At 40.7% G+C, this 19371-nt stretch overlaps 2 protein-coding genes across 2 annotated transcripts in view; one reads left to right on the top strand and one right to left on the bottom strand.

Moving 5' to 3' along the window:
• nup205 (nucleoporin 205) overlaps window positions 1-4230 on the top strand; it is a 23182-nt gene extending 18952 nt beyond the window's left edge. Inside the window, exons 34-42 of the mRNA XM_007553241.2 lie at window positions 6-132; window positions 266-339; window positions 1140-1268; window positions 1349-1475; window positions 1581-1753; window positions 2530-2659; window positions 2951-3079; window positions 3278-3354; window positions 3900-4230. Coding sequence (XP_007553303.2) covers window positions 6-132; window positions 266-339; window positions 1140-1268; window positions 1349-1475; window positions 1581-1753; window positions 2530-2659; window positions 2951-3079; window positions 3278-3354; window positions 3900-4052 — 1119 coding nt within the window. The 3' untranslated portion in view covers window positions 4053-4230. The remainder of the gene's footprint in view (window positions 1-5; window positions 133-265; window positions 340-1139; window positions 1269-1348; window positions 1476-1580; window positions 1754-2529; window positions 2660-2950; window positions 3080-3277; window positions 3355-3899) is intronic.
• Window positions 4231-4995: 765 nt separating this feature from the next.
• LOC103138900 (FYVE, RhoGEF and PH domain-containing protein 4-like) lies at window positions 4996-18723 on the bottom strand (the record flags this gene model as incomplete). Its single annotated transcript, XM_007553279.2, has 14 exons — window positions 4996-7444; window positions 8204-8347; window positions 8421-8558; window positions 9191-9316; window positions 9408-9488; window positions 9563-9593; window positions 10872-11044; window positions 11308-11454; window positions 11540-11598; window positions 12162-12300; window positions 12378-12534; window positions 13577-13722; window positions 13816-13905; window positions 18283-18723. Coding segments are annotated over 14 exons (2115 nt in total), but the record flags the coding sequence as incomplete, so codon positions are not given.
• Between the last annotated feature and the right edge of the window lie 648 nt (window positions 18724-19371).

Below are 19371 nucleotides of genomic sequence, written 5' to 3'. Positions count from 1 at the left end.
TGCAGGTCCTCCAGTGGCTGATCGTCCATGCAGACACGGTTCAGTCTTTGCTGCGCTGTCAGGATCTGAGTCTGGGAGCTCTGAAGGAACTCTCTCTGCTCACGGCCATCATCAGTAAAACCGCTCTGCCAGGTAAAAAAAAACCTCAACAAGAGCAGAAAAGACTTGTTGCATCTTTTTATTAACTACATTGTTGTCATTTCATTGTTTTTCTGTGGCGTATTCCCTTTGATTCAGCGTCTTAATCAGGTTTCTGTTCTGCTAGGCGTCCTGGAGATGGGAGGAGACATCAACAGCGCCGCTCTGATGGAGTTCCAGGGTCACATCACCAGATTCCAGGTGAATCACGTCAATAGTGAAGCTTCCTGGGCTTCTACCTCCTTTCTACAGACATTAAATTATTTCCAGGTCTGGATGAATCTGGTAAAATGTTTGATTTGAAACAAACTGGCTGTAAAAATGTCAAACAAAGCAGATAAATTTTAAAAGTTTCTAATCTGTGCTTGGAAGCATTTATGTTTCCATTAAAGGCATTTTAAAATCCACCAAACTCTGAAAACATTGTTTCATTGTTGTTTTGTTTCAGTATTTCAGAAACCTGCTGAAAATCAGAATCAACTATTAAGGCAACTTTGCAGCTAATACTTATTTTTAATTTTGTCATTAAACAGTGTGCAGGGTGTTTGTGCATCATTAAAATCTTTTAAATTAATCTTAAAAATGTAAGTGAAATACGGCGTGACTGGGCCTGACACAATGACAGGTTTTCTGTCCCTGAATTTATTATTGTTTTCAGATCATTTTTAAGTAATTTATTGACTCTGACATCACAAGTTAACTCTTTCAAAGACTGATAAGATTTAATCTTGTAAAGAACTCTAAAACTGAGACGTATTTTAAAACACAATAAGTAAAACTCAAATAAAACCACACATTATAGAAACCATAAATAAAATGGAAAAGAGCCTCAAACAGACCTAGAAATGTCACAGAGTGGCTAAAGTTCCCCAGGAAACGGTTGCTGCTGCTGTTGCAGTTAGCACTAAGCTAACAGCAGCATGTTGTGCAACTAATTTCATTGATAAAAGTCTTGAGTTGTGAAGCCTGAATAAAAACAGTAACAGGTGTCTGGTTTTCAGCGGCTGTGCCTGTCCCTGCTGGGTCGCCTCGCAGGAAGTGAACGGGAGCGGCTGCTGAAGCAGGCGGACGTTTCTTCACCCGGAGACTCGGCCGAACGACGGGAGGAAATGGAGGCGGCCATGATGCAGGTCTGACCGCCTGAAGCAGAGTCCGCCTCCTGTCCGGTCTGAGGCCATTGCTGCTGACGCATGTCTGCTCCGTCCTGCAGGTGTGCGCTAACATCATGGAGTACTGCCAGACGCTGCTGCTGCAGAGCTCCTCCCAGGCCCAGTTCAGCATCTGCCTGTTCAGCCCGTCGGGCAGCGAGCCGGCCGGCCGAGACGGAGCGCGCTCAGGTCGGTCGCATCGCTCCACTCACTCCTTCCAGTGTTGTACTTTTAAAATTTGTGCCTGAATCACTTTATTTTGCTTAAAGAGGCTCTTATTCTTGTTTTTTCCAGATCTCTCGTCCTCCGTGCCGTCTGTCGCTCACTCGCGCATTCCCAGCCTGGGTCTGGTTCTGTACCTGCTGAAGAACAGCGCTGCAGATTTCTTCCAGTTCCACCAGAGCCACAGGCAGAGCCTGGGAAAGCTGCAGAGCCTGGAGCAGCTTCCTCCAGAGGAGCTGAAGGAGGTCAGCATCTACCAGCTTACATCAGGTCACCAGGTTTCAAACCACATCCTGTCAGAAACCGGAACGTCAGTCAGCCTGTTCTCTGCCGGAACCTTGTCAACTTATTTATATCAATTATTTAATTCCAGAGGGGAAATTTAACTTAGAATTCTCTATTTATCATTTGAACTAAAGGTTATAAATTCAGCCATTAATAGACGGTACTTTCATAGCAGAAACAGAAAACTTCTCCAACATGAGCAGTGTTTAAAAACAGTCACAAAAGGTGGTGAAATGAAGGTCATTTATGGCAAAAATATAATTTAAGGTTTATAAAATGGATAAAAATGGAAGAAATCTTTTTTGTGTGTGAAAAATCAATTTGTGTTGCTACTTAATAGATATTTGCAATATTGGTTCATCTTCCAAAATCTACATGAGAAACAAGCAGACAGATCGGACACAGATTGGAGAATTTAAATGGCTGTTTACTTTTTTATTAATGCATTTTTTTACTCACTATGTCGGTTTTGGACTTTAACTGGATTTCAAGTGATTAATTCATTTTTGCTGAAAATTTGCAATAAACTCACAGTTATGAGTTGGTGTGATAAAAATGCAGGGATATGGAGATTTTTCACAAAAAATAGAAAAGGTAAATCAAAACTTAGTGTCTCATTTTGCTCCTAGAAATGTTTCAGAACGTTTATGATGCCACCAAAAATGTTTGTAGCCTTTTAAAATGATATTTTCAGTAAAGCTTGTGTAGCCGACTGTGTGTGTGCGGCTGTGTGTAGCTGTGCCAGGGCCTGGTGTCGGGTCCGGGCGGCGTGGAGAAGATCTCATCGGTCCAGAGGAGTCTGCTGGCCAGGCGGCGGCTGGTCCAGTTCATCAACAACAGAGCCAAACTGCTGGCCTTGTGCTCCTGTATCCTTCTGTTCACAGAGGAACGTTTAGCTCCGCCCACTACCAAAGTGGGCGGAGCCAAGATACATTGAGGGGCGTGGCCAGGCCAAGATGGTTCCCTTAAAGACCAATTTAGACAGTTTATCAATTGTGAGTTAGTTGCAGTTTAAATTGAGGATTGTAATGTAATCTGAATGATTTTAAGCTTCACACTGTGAAATGCTGACATGCAGACCAACCAGGTGATGTCAGAGAAACAGAGCTGGTCATAATCTTTTGGCGTAGAACTGCCTTAACTCACCTCTTCCTCAGATGTTATTGAGACCTGCTTGTTTGTGTTGTGGCGCCATCTGGAGTACTACCTGCTGCACTGCACTCCCAGCGACCCAAAAGACTCCCTGCTGCCTGGAAGCAGTTTGTTCAGAACCCGGCTGGCGGACGGTGAGACGGCAACATGATGGTTGTTCTGTTTTGTTTTATAGTCTGTTTGATGGTTTTGAAATGTTCTAGAAAAATGAAGGTTTCAACTCCAGATTTTTTTGGTTGTGTGTTAAAACATCTATGATTTAATAGACGCTTTAATAAAGCCTTGTTGTTCTGTTTGCACTCAGAGATTTCTGCATCTCGTCTGTTTTTCAGATTCGCTTGGCGCGCTGCAGGCTGGCGGCGGCCGTGGAATCGGACTGTCCAGAGTCAGCCAGCAAGATCTGGACCTGGTAGGAAACATTTAGATCTTTCATATTACTGTTATTGTAATGCTGTTTTATTTTATATTTTTATGCATTTGCAATTTTTCTTGCTGTGTGCAAAGCAAATTTCCCCTTGAGGATAATAAAGTTTACCTAATCTAAGATGGAGGAAAGTGATATGTACTTAAAGTTTTATTATAAAATATTGTTGTACGACTGCAATAACAACTGACAATAAGAACTATTTATTGCATCATTTTTAGGTCTTTTTAAAGGCGACTGTGCGTCACAGCAATTATAACCCCACAACCACAAGAGCAACTGTTAAAAACATTTGCATTTGTAAAAGGCTTTAATGTTTATTGTTTTCAAATTGATTTGTATTTATTGCCAAACAAACTGGAGAAAATTCTAAAACTACCATTTCGGACCATAAATACAGTTTTGGGGGTTTTGAACATTTATTAGAATTTACTGTGACAACAAAGTATAAAAATTCTTATAAATGTATCATGATAAACGATAAACGATACGATAACATGCTCACGACTCCGTTTTTCTCTGTGCTGCAGCTGAAAGGTGATATGGCTGCAGGCTTCGGCGAGGCTCTGCAGAGGAAGCTGCTGGAGGTCGAAGGTCAATACAGCCAGGTCCGCTCCCGCTACACCTTCATCCAGGCGCTGGTCCGCAGGATCCGCGGTTTGCTGCGGCAGCCCAAGAGCTGAGCGCTCCGGCGCAAAAGACTGACCCGATGCTTCTGATGCGGCGTCGCTTTGTCACGATTCTAATAATGTCGACGATTGTTTGTTTGAAGAACGCACCTATATTTCTACTAAGAATTTTGATATTCTTCTGGTTTGTCAATGTTTTTCTTTTCTGAAAATAAATATTTTCTAAATATGTAAAATGTTTTTATTACACTTAAAACTAGAACATGAAAAGAAAAATAAATTTTTACTGTAGCTTAGTTCTCCTGGAAAATGAAATCACAAAATTGGTGTCAATCAACTCGACTAAGTTTGTGCAGCAAAACTTTTGTTTGTGCTGCTTTGACTTTGAAGATATCAATGAAAGTTTAAAGGTCAAAAGGTCAACCAGCCCCCGTCCCCACCACTTTTACAAAATCAAAATGATCTTTCAAATTTCATTCATATCTTCAAAGCCAAATGAGTCACGTTGACATCAATTTTCTCTATTTGAAGAAGGTGAGGGAAGGCTGGTTGACCTCATGACCCCTGGAAGGATTTTTTTATTTTATTTAGGTTTTGTTGACTCTAGAGGCCTTTATTTGAAAGTAGTTCAAGAGGAAAGAGGGCAATCAGAGAGGGAAGACATGTGGCAAATGTTGACAGGACGGGAATTGAACCTGTGACCACCACCATGAGGACTAGGGCCTCAATATGTGGGTCATGCTGTGCTCCTGCACCACCACAGCATCACCACAGCATCCCCTCTGGAAACATTTAATATCTTTACAATGATGGCGGCATAAACATTTGCCCATTTTTGTCTGATTTGAAGGTGGGGGGGCAACTTCACTCAGATCCTCGTCTGGGTTGAGTCACTGTGAAAACCCCACAGGGGAAGCAAAACGGGGAACCAAAACCGTGTGAAGCAGCTTGACAAACTAAACAAGCCAGAAATGCGTTTTAAATAATACAAGATCAGCACAGACACTGGGCGTCTTTATTGTCCTTGCAGGTACACTTTTGTTTTCGTTCAGGGTGTAAAGTGCGTAGATTCTCAAACGGTTGGGAAGGCGATGAAGACAGAAGGATAGATTTACATTCAGATTCAACACAGGACTTGTGCTCAATTGTTTTTGCTTTATTTGAATACTGCGGAGGGGAACGGTTCAGAGATGAGCAAAAATAAAAAATCGGCACATTTCCCCTCAAAGTCAATGTTGGCGGCCATTTGACCGGTCGGTTGCATTCCTCAGCTGACTGCAAAGGAACGAGTTTGTGCTGCATTCAACAGTTCATCATACTCTATAAATTACTTTAAATAAAAAATAATTACAGCAGTAAAAACACATTTACACTTGTTTCATCGGCTGGCTGTCTGATTGTGCTGCTTCTCCATCATCACACCAAAACGTTAAGACAAACCACTTCTCTCCCTCTAGCCATGGTTAAAATACTAAATAGCTAATTCGATACAAACGGCAACATAAATTTCAAATACGTTTAATAAACCTGATTATTTCCCTAAAAGACTGTTATTTCCTGCCATTAAGATATTAATTTCCGCAGACGTTGCGTCATATCCGGTCAAACTTGAAAGTCTGCTAAAGCTGCTAAATCTGAATCGGAGAGACAAACAGGAAAAATGACGTGATCTGCAGAGGTCTTCACTGTCGGGGTCCTAAGAGTTGATATTTTACGGTATTAGTTTCAAAGTTAATAAGTCTTTAAATAAACATTAGCATTAAAGTAAGTGAGCAAAAAAATGTTGATTATGTTAAAAGTTATGCATTTTATGTGGTTTGTTTACAGCAGCGGCATCATTAGGCCTTCACTTTTGTATTCAAACTTATGTTTAACATGGAGCCGGGACTTTAACGCGTTCATTTCAATTGATTGATTATATATATTGTTGTGTTAATATTTTAACGTAATTAACCACTTAAATTTTTTTTTACATACAAATGTTCCGAGCGGAACATGTTTCTGGTACGCCCGTAAATCTGACGCACAAGCAACGTCCGCAAAACTATATGCGCAAAACAACAGCGCTAGAGAACAAAGCCGCTGCTCTCAGTTAATTTCGACTTCTAAACTGATCTGATTGGACAAAATGCTATTGTTGTGTTCAAGTTGTGCTAAAAGCAGTTAGCCTGTCAGCTAAGCTATGCTAGCCTAAAATAGCATCTCAATGCTAAACACGTAGTAGCAGCACAGATGCAAAGAAAACCCAATCTGATGGTTGAACAGATTAATAACAATAAATATCTTTGCTGTATAGCTCATGTATTTTTATTCCATAATTTAACACCAAGAAATATTTTTGAATCGAGAATCTTGGCTGAAAAACCCTGTCTAGTGTCAACCTGATGATGTTTTACTTTCTTATTTTAAGATACACCTCATTAAACTTAAGTAGTAATATAAAAATGGGAGATTTTGCAGTAAAAAAACACAGCAGAAATGTTTATCAACATTTTTTCACTTGGATTTTTAAATAAATACAATGTGATTACATGTTTAACGTGAAGACAAGATTTTAACAAAAAAGAATCCCATTTGCTTTACTAATGAAGGTTTAATTATTTAAAGCACAGGTTTACCATGCTTCAAATAATATGTAATAAATATAGTTTTTAATCTGCGTCACTAAATTTTTATGTTTGTCTCTCATTTTAGCAGATTGAGTAAAGAGATGAGAGAATCTTGTTCTTCGTTTTAAAACCGTCTCCTCCAATCAGAGGGAAACTGAATATTTTCAATAACGTTTAGATCTTCCTCCTTTTCATAGCAGAAAAGCTTGAGACTGAATTTCTGTACATAAATGAAAAAAAGTTTGTTTTTTTATGTATAAAAAAGCGTTCTGTACAGAAAGATTTACAGCACCAGCAGACGTAGTTTGAGTCCCATCCCGGACGCCTCCTGAAAGACTGAGTTTGAATTTTCCTTTATAGTGCTCGTTGGAGGGCAGAAGGTGCGTCTCGAAGCCCCCCTGCTCTAGTGTTGATTGTACCAGAAACATTAGTAATCCAGCACACATAGCAGGAGAAAACCCTGGAGACGGCAGCTTATCCCGTCGTCCCGCTGCGTCTAGGAGGACAGAGAACGTCTTTGGGTCCTGGACAGTCCGGCAGCGGGTCGGACGCGGAGGAAAGTGCCGCAGCAGGCAGAGTGAGCGGACGACCCTCCTAGTGGTCGTCAGGATTAGCTTCCTGCGCGCCGTCGTTCTCGCCGCCGTTGGTTTCGGGCCGCGCCGGCACCTCTCCGGTCACCGCTGCTCGGATGACCTTCAGCCAGCGCTGCTTCAGCTCCTCGCTCTCAGCAGCAAAGGTGTGGACAAACTTGGACTGGGACAGGCGGAAGCTGGCCGGCGTGTCTGCGTCCTCCACCGTGTAGCCCAGCAGCGGGATGGTGCACAGGGCCTTCACATCCTGCAGGAAACGCCACAAAGACGATGTCATCCACAGAGAAAAAATGCTATTTTATGCAAAACTGCTTATGCTTGACTAATAACTGACTTCATCTGATTGAGCTGATGAATCAGTGAGAACAAAATGTCTTTGTCTTCAAAGCTGAATTTGCCCAAAATAATTTAATAAAATGCTTTACTTATGATATTAACTGCTTTTTCTTTACAAATGTGCACAAAGTTTGTCTATACTTTCCTAATGTCGAAAAAACACAATTTTGCAATTGTGTTTCCATTAAATAAAAATAAAATCACAGGTGAATAAGTTTGTTCATGGGATAAGTCAGTAAAACATCAGATGTAAAAAGCAACAAAATACATTAAAAATCTGCCGTTGTATCGACCTTCCAGAACCTCTCCGGTCTCCTGGTGAACCAAACCAGAACCTGGTTTGGTTCTGGTTCTCTGTAGCAGAACCTGAACCAAACATGGAGAAGCAGCATTCAGCTTCTATGCACCACAGATCTAGAGCAAACTTCTAGAAACTGAAAAACAGCTGAAACACTGAGTTTAAATCCAGACTAAACCCCACCGGGTCAGAGCTGCTTCTGAACCATATTGAATCAAACATATTTAATGTGTATTGATGATTTTGATGTTTGGTTTCTCAATTGTTTTCTTACTCTTGTGTTTATTTTGTAAACACTTTGAACGGCCTTGTTGCTGAAATAAAACTTTATTGTTAATTGTATGGTTAATGGAACTACTGTGTTTTTGTCACCTGTGGAGCTCCGTAGAGGTAGAGCACCAGACACTCTTTCTCTGGGATCACACACCAGACCCGCTGCCACAGCTTGCCTCCTTTCTCAGAGTGCTGCAGGAAGCCACACATGATGCTGCTGTCTGTGAACTGAGCCGCCTCGATCTGCACACAGGAGGCCAAACAGCTGAAGGTAATCCCACCGAACCACATCAGAACCAGTCGGGTCCATCCTTACCTCCAGGATGCCCTTCCTTCGGCCCTCGGTGACCCCTTCCCCAGTCAGGATGGAGTAGCAGTCTTTGCAGACTTTGTTCATCTTGTAGTTGTCGTATTCGAGGTGTACCTTGTTGTCTGAGCATTTCCAGCAAACCACCTGGAAGAACAGACCGGATCTCAAAACGGCTCTAATCATTACAGTTTACAGTCACAAACTGATTACTTATGATGTAACGTATCCATTTAATTAGCATTTTGATTCAGAATCTAAAGGTAACTCAAGGACAGGACTGGATAAGTCCAAAACCTTTGTTTTGCTGAATATTCTTTGTTAAAATGTTGATTGTTTGAAATGGAATGAAGAAGAAGAAAAAATAGCAGGAGGAGGGAAGCGTTTGTTGATGTTTTTATTTTATGCACGACTGTGTATACTCAACTAATAATTTACTAAAATGAAAATAAATGATTTATTTTGGAATCCACTCCACTGCTGCAGAAAGCAGAAACTGTCCAGAACCGTTTATTAGGCCCACATTTCTGCCTTAAAAGTCCTTTTTTGTTTCTAGTTCTGAAGAACTGAACTTGGGGTTTTTAATCGCCTGTAAGCCAGAATCTAAACACCTCATTTAACTCTGAGCCACATCTCAACTGAAAACTTTTTCATCTCATCTTGACGATCAGCGGGAAGAACAACAAAGCCTCTGTTAAAAATATTGCTAACTGGAAGTGAAACTGTGACGTTTATCATGTCCTTTAATTAAACGTTTCCCCTTTAACAGTTGAGCTTACATATCCGCAGGCTCTGCAGTGATGCCGCCGCCGTGTGATGGCGTTGAAAGGCTCCCTGCACTTCATGCACATCGTCACTTCATTGTCACGAATCCAGCGCGGAGCCCGCTTCCCCAGCTCAGCTTTCTGCAAAACAAAGCAGTCAGCATGACAACCCAAAGATAAAAACACAACATGGCGTCAGTTCCTCTGAGAATGCTTCCAACGCTGCGCTAACCGAAACTTCCTCCACGTCCTTCAGAGCGTTCTTGAATGTCTCGTTCTTCTGCTGGAAGATGTCTATGGTCTCCTGGAAAGCCTGAGTGATAAAACAACAAATCAAACACGAGTTTTTAAAAAGTTGTGAAAAAATAAAGAGAGGTGTGTCTGTACCTTGATCCATCCTGCCTTGTCTTGCTCTGAGCTGAGGGGAAGAAATCAGGACAGAAAACGTCAAACTAAAGCTTCGTTTTACTTTAAACATTTTCATGGCTCCTATATGCTGTCCACAGTCAACTTTATTCATTTTAATATTAAAAACTCAGTAATTTATGGCATATATAAGACATTTTCACAATGTTCAAATATCTTGAGCTAAAAAAAAGCGAACCAGGAAAGAAGGAAAGACAGAAACTTTGAAAGAAAAAGATGAAAAGGCAGAAGAGACAAACAGTTTTTCACTGAAATTCAAAAAATTTTAATTATCTAGTTGAGAGTTTATTGCAAACACATTGCACTTCAGTGATGCTGACTCCTACCTGTAGGTGGCAGTATTTCTTACTGCTGTTACATTGATTTGGTGTCAAGTTAAAGTAGTGATTAAAAAATGCAACTATTCAAGTTTCTTAAAAAAGTTTGTCCAACTTGTTTTCTTGTTATTTTTGTCTTATCTGTTTTATTGTATATTTAGATTTTGGAAGCAGCTTAAAAAAATAAAAACACATTTCTACAGAAAACCACAAAATTTACAATTACAAAGTTCTGGATAGACTGGTTTAAGCAATGTCAAAGTAAATTATGGATATATAAAATATATGTCTGTGTATTCGAAAAGTTAAATTCCTGGTCCTCTACATGACAACATATTTTCATACTCTGTTATTCTCTGTGTGTGTGAAAGCTCTGGTGCCACTTTTACTTCTTCTTTGCACTTTACTTGGAAATCTGCTGCTACTGAGTGTTGAACTCCAAACACAATTTCATTGCCTTTTTTTTGACAATGACAATAAACTATTGAATCTTAAAAACAAATTCTACAATATTCTGAGCAAAAAGCACTTAGAATGGCAAAATTTTATGCTTTAATGTTAAAATAACATTAAGTAACTATTTTACCAGCAGTAGGAATAAATGTTGCTTTTGGTTTTAAACAAAAGCAACAAGATAACTTTGTGCATTTCCACAGTTTGCATTAATTATCGTTATTATTACGTAAATACCATGAGGTGTTTTTGCTAAAAGGTAATTACACCATGAGAATTTCATGGCCTCTCTAAAAATGTGTAAAAGTAACAACCTTTAAACATTAAACCCACATTGTACTAGAAAAAGTTTTTCTTTACTGGTCTGATGTAATGCTCTAATTTGAAATGTCACCTTTTCACAGAAAAAAAGGCCGGATTCATCTATATAGTGATAAGTTTCCAGACTTTTCACTAATATTTTAATTACCCGGTGTGAGGAGCTGAACCGTTTCGCTCACCTGGCCTGGAGCTCCAGCGTCCGTTCTTTGCCCGACACCTGGAAGGTGTGAGGATGATCCTCGTTGCTCGTTTCCCGAACCTTCATGCCGTCGATCCCGATCCGGGTCCGCACCGTGTATTTGGTTCCGCCCAGGCTGAACTTAGGCACGCAGTACAACAGCATGTTGTTGAACTGGAGGCACAAAGCACAGGTCCAACGTTTCCACTTATTGTTTTGCTAATAACTGCTTCATATCAATAACAGGAAAATATCTCCAGGTTTTCCACACATTTCTTCACAGAAAGGACTGGCTAGCATGAAATTATTTACTTTCCTGAATATTTTCCTGCTGTACCCTTAGTGTGTGTGTGTGCACCAGGTTTTTATATCCTTGTGTGTGTGTGTGTGTGTGTGTGTGTGTGTGTGTGTGTGTGTGTGTGTGTGTGTTTCCTCACCAGGAACAGGTATCTGTCCATGGTGGAGGTGTTCCTGGCTGCCAGCTTCATGATGTGGCCCTCCTTGATGAATTCGTTGGACGGATGAACGATGTCCTCCTCTTCTCCCAGCATCTCGTAAATCTCCATCAGCTTCTTCAGGTTTTCCTGAACAGTTACAGGAAGTTTGCTTTCGCTCCAAACTGGACAGATTTTCTACCTGCAGAGGCAGGAAATCTGCTCCGCTACTTACAGATTTCCTAATGGCGCTGTTGGAGTGGGTGGCTGCTGTGGCGATGATTTCTAATGATTCTGGAAAATAATGTACACATTTCAATATTTCCTCCGTCTTCAGAAACACATTCATAAACGACAACAAGGTGGAAGAAATGTCTGTTGTTAATATCGGCCCAGTGTTGGCGTTTCTGCAAAGAACCAATCAGCTGCGACACCAGATCATCTACGGAAGACAATTAGAGCCACCAAAAAGAAAGACTTCTGACTTTTGATTAAAGTCTTGAAAAAAAATCAAAATTATGACAAAAAAATGAAAAATCTGAGATTGAAAACATTTAGAAAAAAACCTTATTCTTGAAATTGTGACTATCTGATGACTTTGAAAGTTTAAATATTGACTTTAAAACTTGCAATTAAGACTTTCCATCTTATAAATGACTTTAAAACTTAGAACTATGATTTTCAATGGGAGTGCAGATAAAATGCAACCCTTGCTTAAAAAAATCCTCTGAAAGTGAATAAAGAATTCAACAGAAAAACGTAGAAACACGATCAGAAAGTCTGAAGTTCTGCTGATCGGGTTTGAATGTTTGTTCACTCGAGAAGATTCCAGCTGATAAATGTGGATTTTAACGTACTTTCTGCGTCGCTGCGGTCCGGGTCGTTCTGAGGAAGCTTCTTCAGGTAGTCCTTCAGCAGCATCTCGTATCGGGGAACTCTCTGCACCGGCTCCAACATGTGATGCTGCAGCGTCAGGCTGCCGCAGATCTCCTGACTCTGTCCACAAACCAACAGGAAGCTTCTTAACGTCAGTCAGAAACGTTTGCGCCCAGAGCGGAGCGGCGCAGGTTTACCTGAATCTCCTGAATGATGGCCTTGAACGGCGGCGAGCGGTCGGTCCACTGCTTCAGCAGCTCCATGGCCTTGTCGAAGTTCTTCACGTACTCGGCGTACATTTTGAGGAAGGGGGTGAGTTTCTGCAGGATGTCGCCGATCCGCGGTGTGGACGCCCTGCAGCGCAGCAGGAAGGATCAGATTATCTGACATCATTCAGGAGAACACAACAAAAACTACCCAGAGTTTCAAAAACCAAAGCATTTTTCCCCTAAATTAAACTGATAATTGCCAAAATTATGCAAAATGACGTTTTCATATTATTACTGAGTGAAGCTGAATTTCAGATCACACTCAGAATAATCAAATATATGTTTGTTTTTTAACAGTGACAGAAAAATCCGCCTGTCATTTTGACAGATTATAATTCACACCCCGACCACCAGGTGGAGACATTTTCACCTTTACACACTTCACAGACATAAATAAGTCCAGGCGTCATAAAAACTAATATCTCCACCACATTTTGAAAACAAGGGTGTCCAATGTGGAGCGGGGGCCGTTTATGACAAAAACTCAAGTACATTTTTAATTGAGTTTGTTTCAGGGTCTGTAATTAGTTAATCACATTTTAATTGGCAAAGTAAGCAACATATTCAATTAAAAAAACATTTTTACTGCTAAATTATCAAATATATGAGCTCAACAACAAAGATATGACTTTTGATCTGCTCTTCAACCATCAGACTGGAGCAAAGTGTTTTTCTATGTGTTCATCTTTTCAGAGTTTCATGGAGCTTCTTTACAAATGTGGACGCTAACATTAGCATTAGCTGCTACGTGTTTAGCATTGAGATGCTATTTTAGTCTTAAATAGTTTCTCTAACAGAATAACTCCTTTTAGCATGACTTGAACACAACAAGCATCTTTTCCAGCGTCCAATCAGATTGTTTGAAACAGAAATGAACCCCCTGCGGGCCGAGAGAAGCAGCTTCCATCGCTGCTGTTGGAGGATGCAACTTGTGCGTCAGGTTAATAGTTGTACCAGAAACACACAAATGAGAAAGTTCCAAGATGTAAAAAAAGAAAAAAGAAAAGAAAAAAGGCTAGATTAATTGCATTAATATTTTAAATTTCAGGCCCCAGTTCCTGTCTGACCTCTTGCGTGTCCAGGTCTGTTCACGGTTTCATGTTTTTACACGTTTAGCTGGAACCTACCACTCCCCCATGCGTTTCTCCAGATCAGGAAGCAGAAACTGGCTGTGGAAGGCGTGGATGGAGCTGATGTTGGAGAAGATGTTCTTCACCACATCCAGAGGGAAAGTGCCTTTATTTGCCTCCTCCATCATCCTGGTGCAGAACACCTGCACAGCCATGCACGCGGTTAGGGATCAACAACGTTTTTTCTCTGTCGACTGAAAACAGAAGTGAGACGGAGATTTGGGCGAGTTCCTCACCTGGTCCAGCAGGTTGAGTCGGGCCACGTACGCCTTCTCCGTGTGCAGCAGCTCGCTGGCGATCTTAAACAGCTTCTGCTCGTTTGTCTCCTGAGAAGAAAGAAGACATTTCTATTAATAAGGACAGTTTAAACATCACAGCCCTGCAGGAACCAGGAAGTAGAATCTGTTTCTGAAAGGACTTCGGTCTCTCCAGCTGAGCTAGCTGCTCTGATCAGCAGCCCAATGAGTTCTGGTTCTTTCAGAACAGGAAATGAAAACAGGGAATAAGGGAAATGACACCAGAAAAAACAAAAACACCAGTTAACAATGAGTGAGAAGTCAGCTGCTGTCACACAACAAGAGAGGTCTGAAAAAGCGATGGTGTTGCATTCTGGGACGTGGAGATTTCATAAGGTGCAGAGCCACAAAAAGGAACCATCTTCCTTTTAAATGCTGGTCAGAAACCTGACAACAACGAGCCACACACTTCCTCATGATGTCCGTCATGAATTCTCCGATCAGCTCAAACAAACAGCTGCTGGTTTTATCGTGAAAACAAGACAAAACTGCAGCTTTTCTGCCGTTAAACAGCAACAACTGGGACGGGTTAAGAGTTTTCACATTAAACACGTGAAAGACAGTGATGTCTTAGGGCATCACTGCTGTTTATCCTGCTTTGTAAATAAATAATCATAGCACTTCGTTAAACACAGACAGAAATGATGTTGCTAGTTCAGTAAAATACTTGGTGACTTGGCAAATTTACTTCAATAGTAGTAAAAAAATGTTGATTATTTTTGGTGATTCTGCTCATACGTCACAGTTAGGACGGTACCAGCATTTCCTCCAGATGTAGCGAAATGATGATGTCCAATTAACTAATTAATTATTAAATTAGTCTCCAGACATGCATTTCTGTTGATAAACTGAAATCTTTCCGATTCCCCTGGCGTGACGGATTCTTCCTCGCTGAGCGGCCGTCCGGTCCACATCGTTTCTCTGTGGGTAAACGACCAGCTGTCTGACCAGCTTCAGCAGCATCTTCACAGTTTCAGCCTTCTGCTCTGAGGTCAATCTGAGGTCACAGACGGCAGTTAACCTATCAGATGTCTCCAAAGCCATGACATCATCATCTGAGCTTCGCCTTGTTGGTTAAAGAGACAGAAATCTTTCTGAAGATGTTAAATAAATCTTTCATTATTGTGAAGTTTGGTCTAATAAACTTCAGACAGTGATAAAATATTTGTATGTAAACGTTAAAGTTCAGCGTCTGCCTGTGACGTCTTTCACTCGTCTGCATCGTTTGGGCGGCTTCTCGCCTTTCTGCTTTCACACTTTTTCACATTTCTAGTTTATACTTAAAAAATGAATGTAACCACCATAAAATGTAAGCTTGAACAAAGTAGGAGGAAATATTAGAAAATATGACTTATACTCTATAACCTGGACACCAAATTTAGTCAGTTTCAGAGTGAAAACTGTCTCATAATTAACTCTAGAGCCAAGCGCTAACCCAGTGAACATTGACTGACCTCTTGGCTTGGTGCTAACGGGGCTAATTGACTTAAGCCTGCTGTTTACTGTGGCAGCTCAAATTAATGGCTTATCTGGTTTCACTTCCACACACATCCAGGTAGGTGTAGCATGGAGTCTGTTCTGCTGTGAAACCCAGTGAGGTTACTGGTTCCAGGAAGGTCTCCACATGAAATTTACTTTAAATTCACTGGGAAATTCTTCCTTTTACTCGTAAGTCAATCACAAAGACAATTTTCCCACGATTGGCTCAGATTTGCAGTTCAAACAGTGAAAAATCTGAATTTCTCCCCATTTTGTATAAAATCAACGTGTTTAAGTTCAGAATGTGCATCAGTGGAGGAGAAACTGGATGAAAGTGGATGTAGGGGCGATATGAGCTTAAAGTTTTATCACAGTATTTTCTGTTAGTATTGTGAAAACAATAAAAGTGACAATAATAATTATTTATTACTTATTTTTTAGGTAGTTGCAATCACAGCCACACAAACAAATACTGTTCATGAAACGTTTCTTTAGGACACCAGTCACATAAAGAAGTTTAAAAATGCACAAAATAACTGAATTGAATCATATTTTCAAATGTATTGCTATTCATTGAAACAGTTTTATGGAAACAAGTGGAGAACAGCAGCAAACAAATAAAAACAGTTTTAAAGGTTTTTAAACATCAATTGAAATGAATAGTGTCAATGATAAATCAAAATCTTATTTTAATAAGTAATTTATGATGGTTGTTTACAAACAGCCGTTTTGCTGGGATTTTAACCCACAACCATCTCAGGTTTACAGACAATGAGAACATTTCCAGAGAGGCTGAGTGGAAGAACAACGTCTCATTGAGGTCAAAGGTCAGAGGAGAATGGGCCAATCAAGCAGAACCTCTGCAGTTACAACATGTGGAACCTTGAAGCAGCTGAGCTACAGCAGCTGATGACTTCACTGCTAACGCCAGGCTAAAATCCGAGACTCTCAAACTACAGGACGATAAAACAAATGTTGGTTTCGAGAGACGATGGTCTTCTGCAGAAAGAAGATCCAAATGAAAGAGTTCTGCATCGAGTTTTATACTAAAATATGTTTTAAATAGTAAAAAAGGAATTGACTGTAATGAAAGAGTTAGCTAACAGTCGCTGCGCTGTTCAAAAGATTAACTAATTCAGGTCTAAAACCAAGAGCCTGAAATATCAGCAGGGACACTTTGAAAAACAAAGAAGCTGCAGCTAGTATAATATTTAACACATTACAGAGAGTCAAGGCTGTAATTATATACAGCTTACTTCAAAATGATCCGAATCTCTGAACTCAGGCGTTTCGATCGCCTTCATAGCTGCAGGTGTGTAAATCCAGCCTCCAAACACGCAGACGGATCGCGCAGGTCAAATCAGGCAGCAGCACAAAAACTGTTTGAGTTGTCAAACATTTGACATGAAGACCATGAAAACATCCAGAGTAAAGGTCAAAGATCACAGGCGAAGCATCTGGAACCAGAGTCGCTCTGAGCAGCTCAGGACTGGAACCACCTGTCCAACAGCTCCAGAAATCTCCTTGCTTCTCAAACAGCAGGCGGCTGTTGGTGGTTTTATAAGGAAGAGGAAACGGCTGGGTCTCCTAAAACCACGAGAGCTGGGAGTCGATAACTTCAGGATCAGCTCAAGGACAGAGCGCAGGATTCTTAACAGAATGGATTAAGATGCAGAAAGCATTAACCTGTCTGCAATGTGTAAAGTTTGGTGGAAGGAGGATCTGTTCTTCAGAGCTTAGTCTCAGTCTGTTAGTTCCAGTGAAAGGAACTCTGTCCAAAAGGTTTCTGCTTGCTGGAGCTTTCAGTCTCATTCCAGCTGCCTGCAGGCAGTTCAGGGAATTGCTTTTCCTGTTCCAACGTTACGGAGCAGCGGAGCACAAAGCCAGACCCTTTTCTGTTTTCTATTGCAAAAACTACTCCATTTGCTTTGTTATATTATTACTTTAAACTTGTGTCGGGAAACTTTTTTAAAAGAAAAAAACATTTTTATTTTTATTTATTTTAATTTTAATGTAAGACCCATTTATTAAAAATATTCAGTTTTTTCCCTATTTTTTATTTTTATTAATTTTCAAACTTGTTTCAAGAACTTCTTTAATGAAAAAGAAACTGTATTTTATTTATTTTCTTTATTAATATTTGTTAAAACATTTTTGTCAAGAATGCCATTTTAAATATTACATCTTTTTTAACTTATTTTTAAGAAACAAACTAAGTTAAAACCTCTTTAATTAAAAAATATTCTACTTTAATTTACTATTTTTTTAACTTGTCAAGACCTTTTAACTGAACAACAGGCTATTTCTTTCATTTTCTTTATTTTTTATTATTACAAACCTTATTAAATAATAATTATTGTTATAACTTATTTTTATTTTACTTTTTAACTTGTCAAAAACTTTAACAGGTTGCAAAATCCTGACCTGAAGCTGATAGAAACCTGTGGGAAGAATTAAAGCTGAGACTGCGAGCCTCGTCCCACATCAGTGTCTGACCTCATGACTTCTGGAAGACTGGTCACTCATTGTCCTCATGGAAAACCTTCCTAGAACAACTTATAGCTTCAAAGCGTGAGCCAACATCCTCTGACTCGCTTAAAGAGTTAAAGTATATAAAGTTTTGTTTAGGCAGCAGAGAAAGAGACGCCTCATATTTCTGCAAATGCTGAATAAAACACAGGAAAGTCATTTAAATGTTTATTTATATCTCATTCTGCTCAGATTTCTCAGTTGTGTTTATCCCTGAGAAGGCAGAGCAGCTGATATATTTAATCTCCTCAGACAACCGCAGGTTCCTGGGGGGTTTGGTTGCTACGGCAAAACTCAGCAGCTGAAATGTTCGACAGAGCAGCTCTTCACCCAAACAGGCTGCTTCCCCCTCACACAACGACTGATTACTTGTGCTTAGTTTATAAAAACAAAACCTACCTTTTGCTCAGAGTGTCCCTCTTCACTCTTCTGCAGAGTTTCTGTTGTTTTCTCCGTATCCTCATTCTCAGCACCGGTCCTGTCTGAGTGCTGTGAAGCTGAATGATCGTCCACCTCATCTGCTTTTTCCAAATCTCCGTTTACGAGCTCAGCAGTCTCTGTCCTCACGCTGTGGTGCGTCTCCTCCTCCGTCTCCTTGTCCTGCTCCATCTGTGCTAGCACCCCGTTAGCCGCTGGCCTCTTGGCATCCTGCGTGGCGGCCGCCGCGCACGAGAACTTCTCCTGAATCTTGCTGATGTCGGCCCGCTGGCAGACGCGGAGAGCCGAGCTGCAGCTGGACACCTTGCTGGTCTGTTTGAGCGCCGAGCCGTCTCTCTTGTTGTCTGCGCTGCTGGAGGAAGAGAGCAAAGGCGAAGGAGGAAGTGTGTCAGAGTGCAGAAGAAGTTATAGAAGGACTTTCATTTAAATTATGCAGTCAAAGGAGCCTGCAGACGGCTGTTGGTAGCTGACATTTTCACAGCCAGTGTGAGTCTCGGCGTCGAGCTGCGTGAGTTCGCACGTGGGCGTCAAGAGTTAAAAATAAATCCAGAGGAGGTGCACTAACTTCTTGCTGTGGCAGAGGAAGTGTAACAGAGGTACAGTAATAAAGAGGTGTTCCCAGGAGGTACAAGCTGTCCTACTTCTACACAGGAAACCTACTTTCCTCTGAGCTCAGAAATAAACGTAGAAAAAGGTTTTAAAAAGTTTGAGTCCAGCTGCTCCACATCCTGCAGCTGCTTCCTCGCCTGAATGAATCACCTGCAAACAGCTGCTAAAAAATCTCTTCAGCTGATCTCAGCTCCTTTTTAAAAAATAAAGTCGCTTTAAACTCCTTTATTTGCTACATAACCTTTACCGATACAACAGTTTCTGTGTTGCAATGAGCATTACTGCTCATAAAAACAGGAAGTGTGTATAAATAGAGGAAGAACAGGCGGCTGGTGAGCAGTCTGCATGAATCAGTTGTGTGCTGCATGCCACCTGAGATCTACTACAGTCTGACAGGAAGAACCCAGAGACACGAAAATAAACCAGATGCATCTGCTGCGG

The sequence above is a fragment of the Poecilia formosa genome, unplaced genomic scaffold (assembly GCF_000485575.1).
Source record: "Poecilia formosa unplaced genomic scaffold, Poecilia_formosa-5.1.2 Scaffold55, whole genome shotgun sequence".
NCBI lineage: Eukaryota > Metazoa > Chordata > Actinopteri > Cyprinodontiformes > Poeciliidae > Poecilia > Poecilia formosa.
The sequence above is the reverse complement of the archived record's forward strand: the minus strand, read 5'-3'. Positions and strand labels throughout refer to the sequence as shown.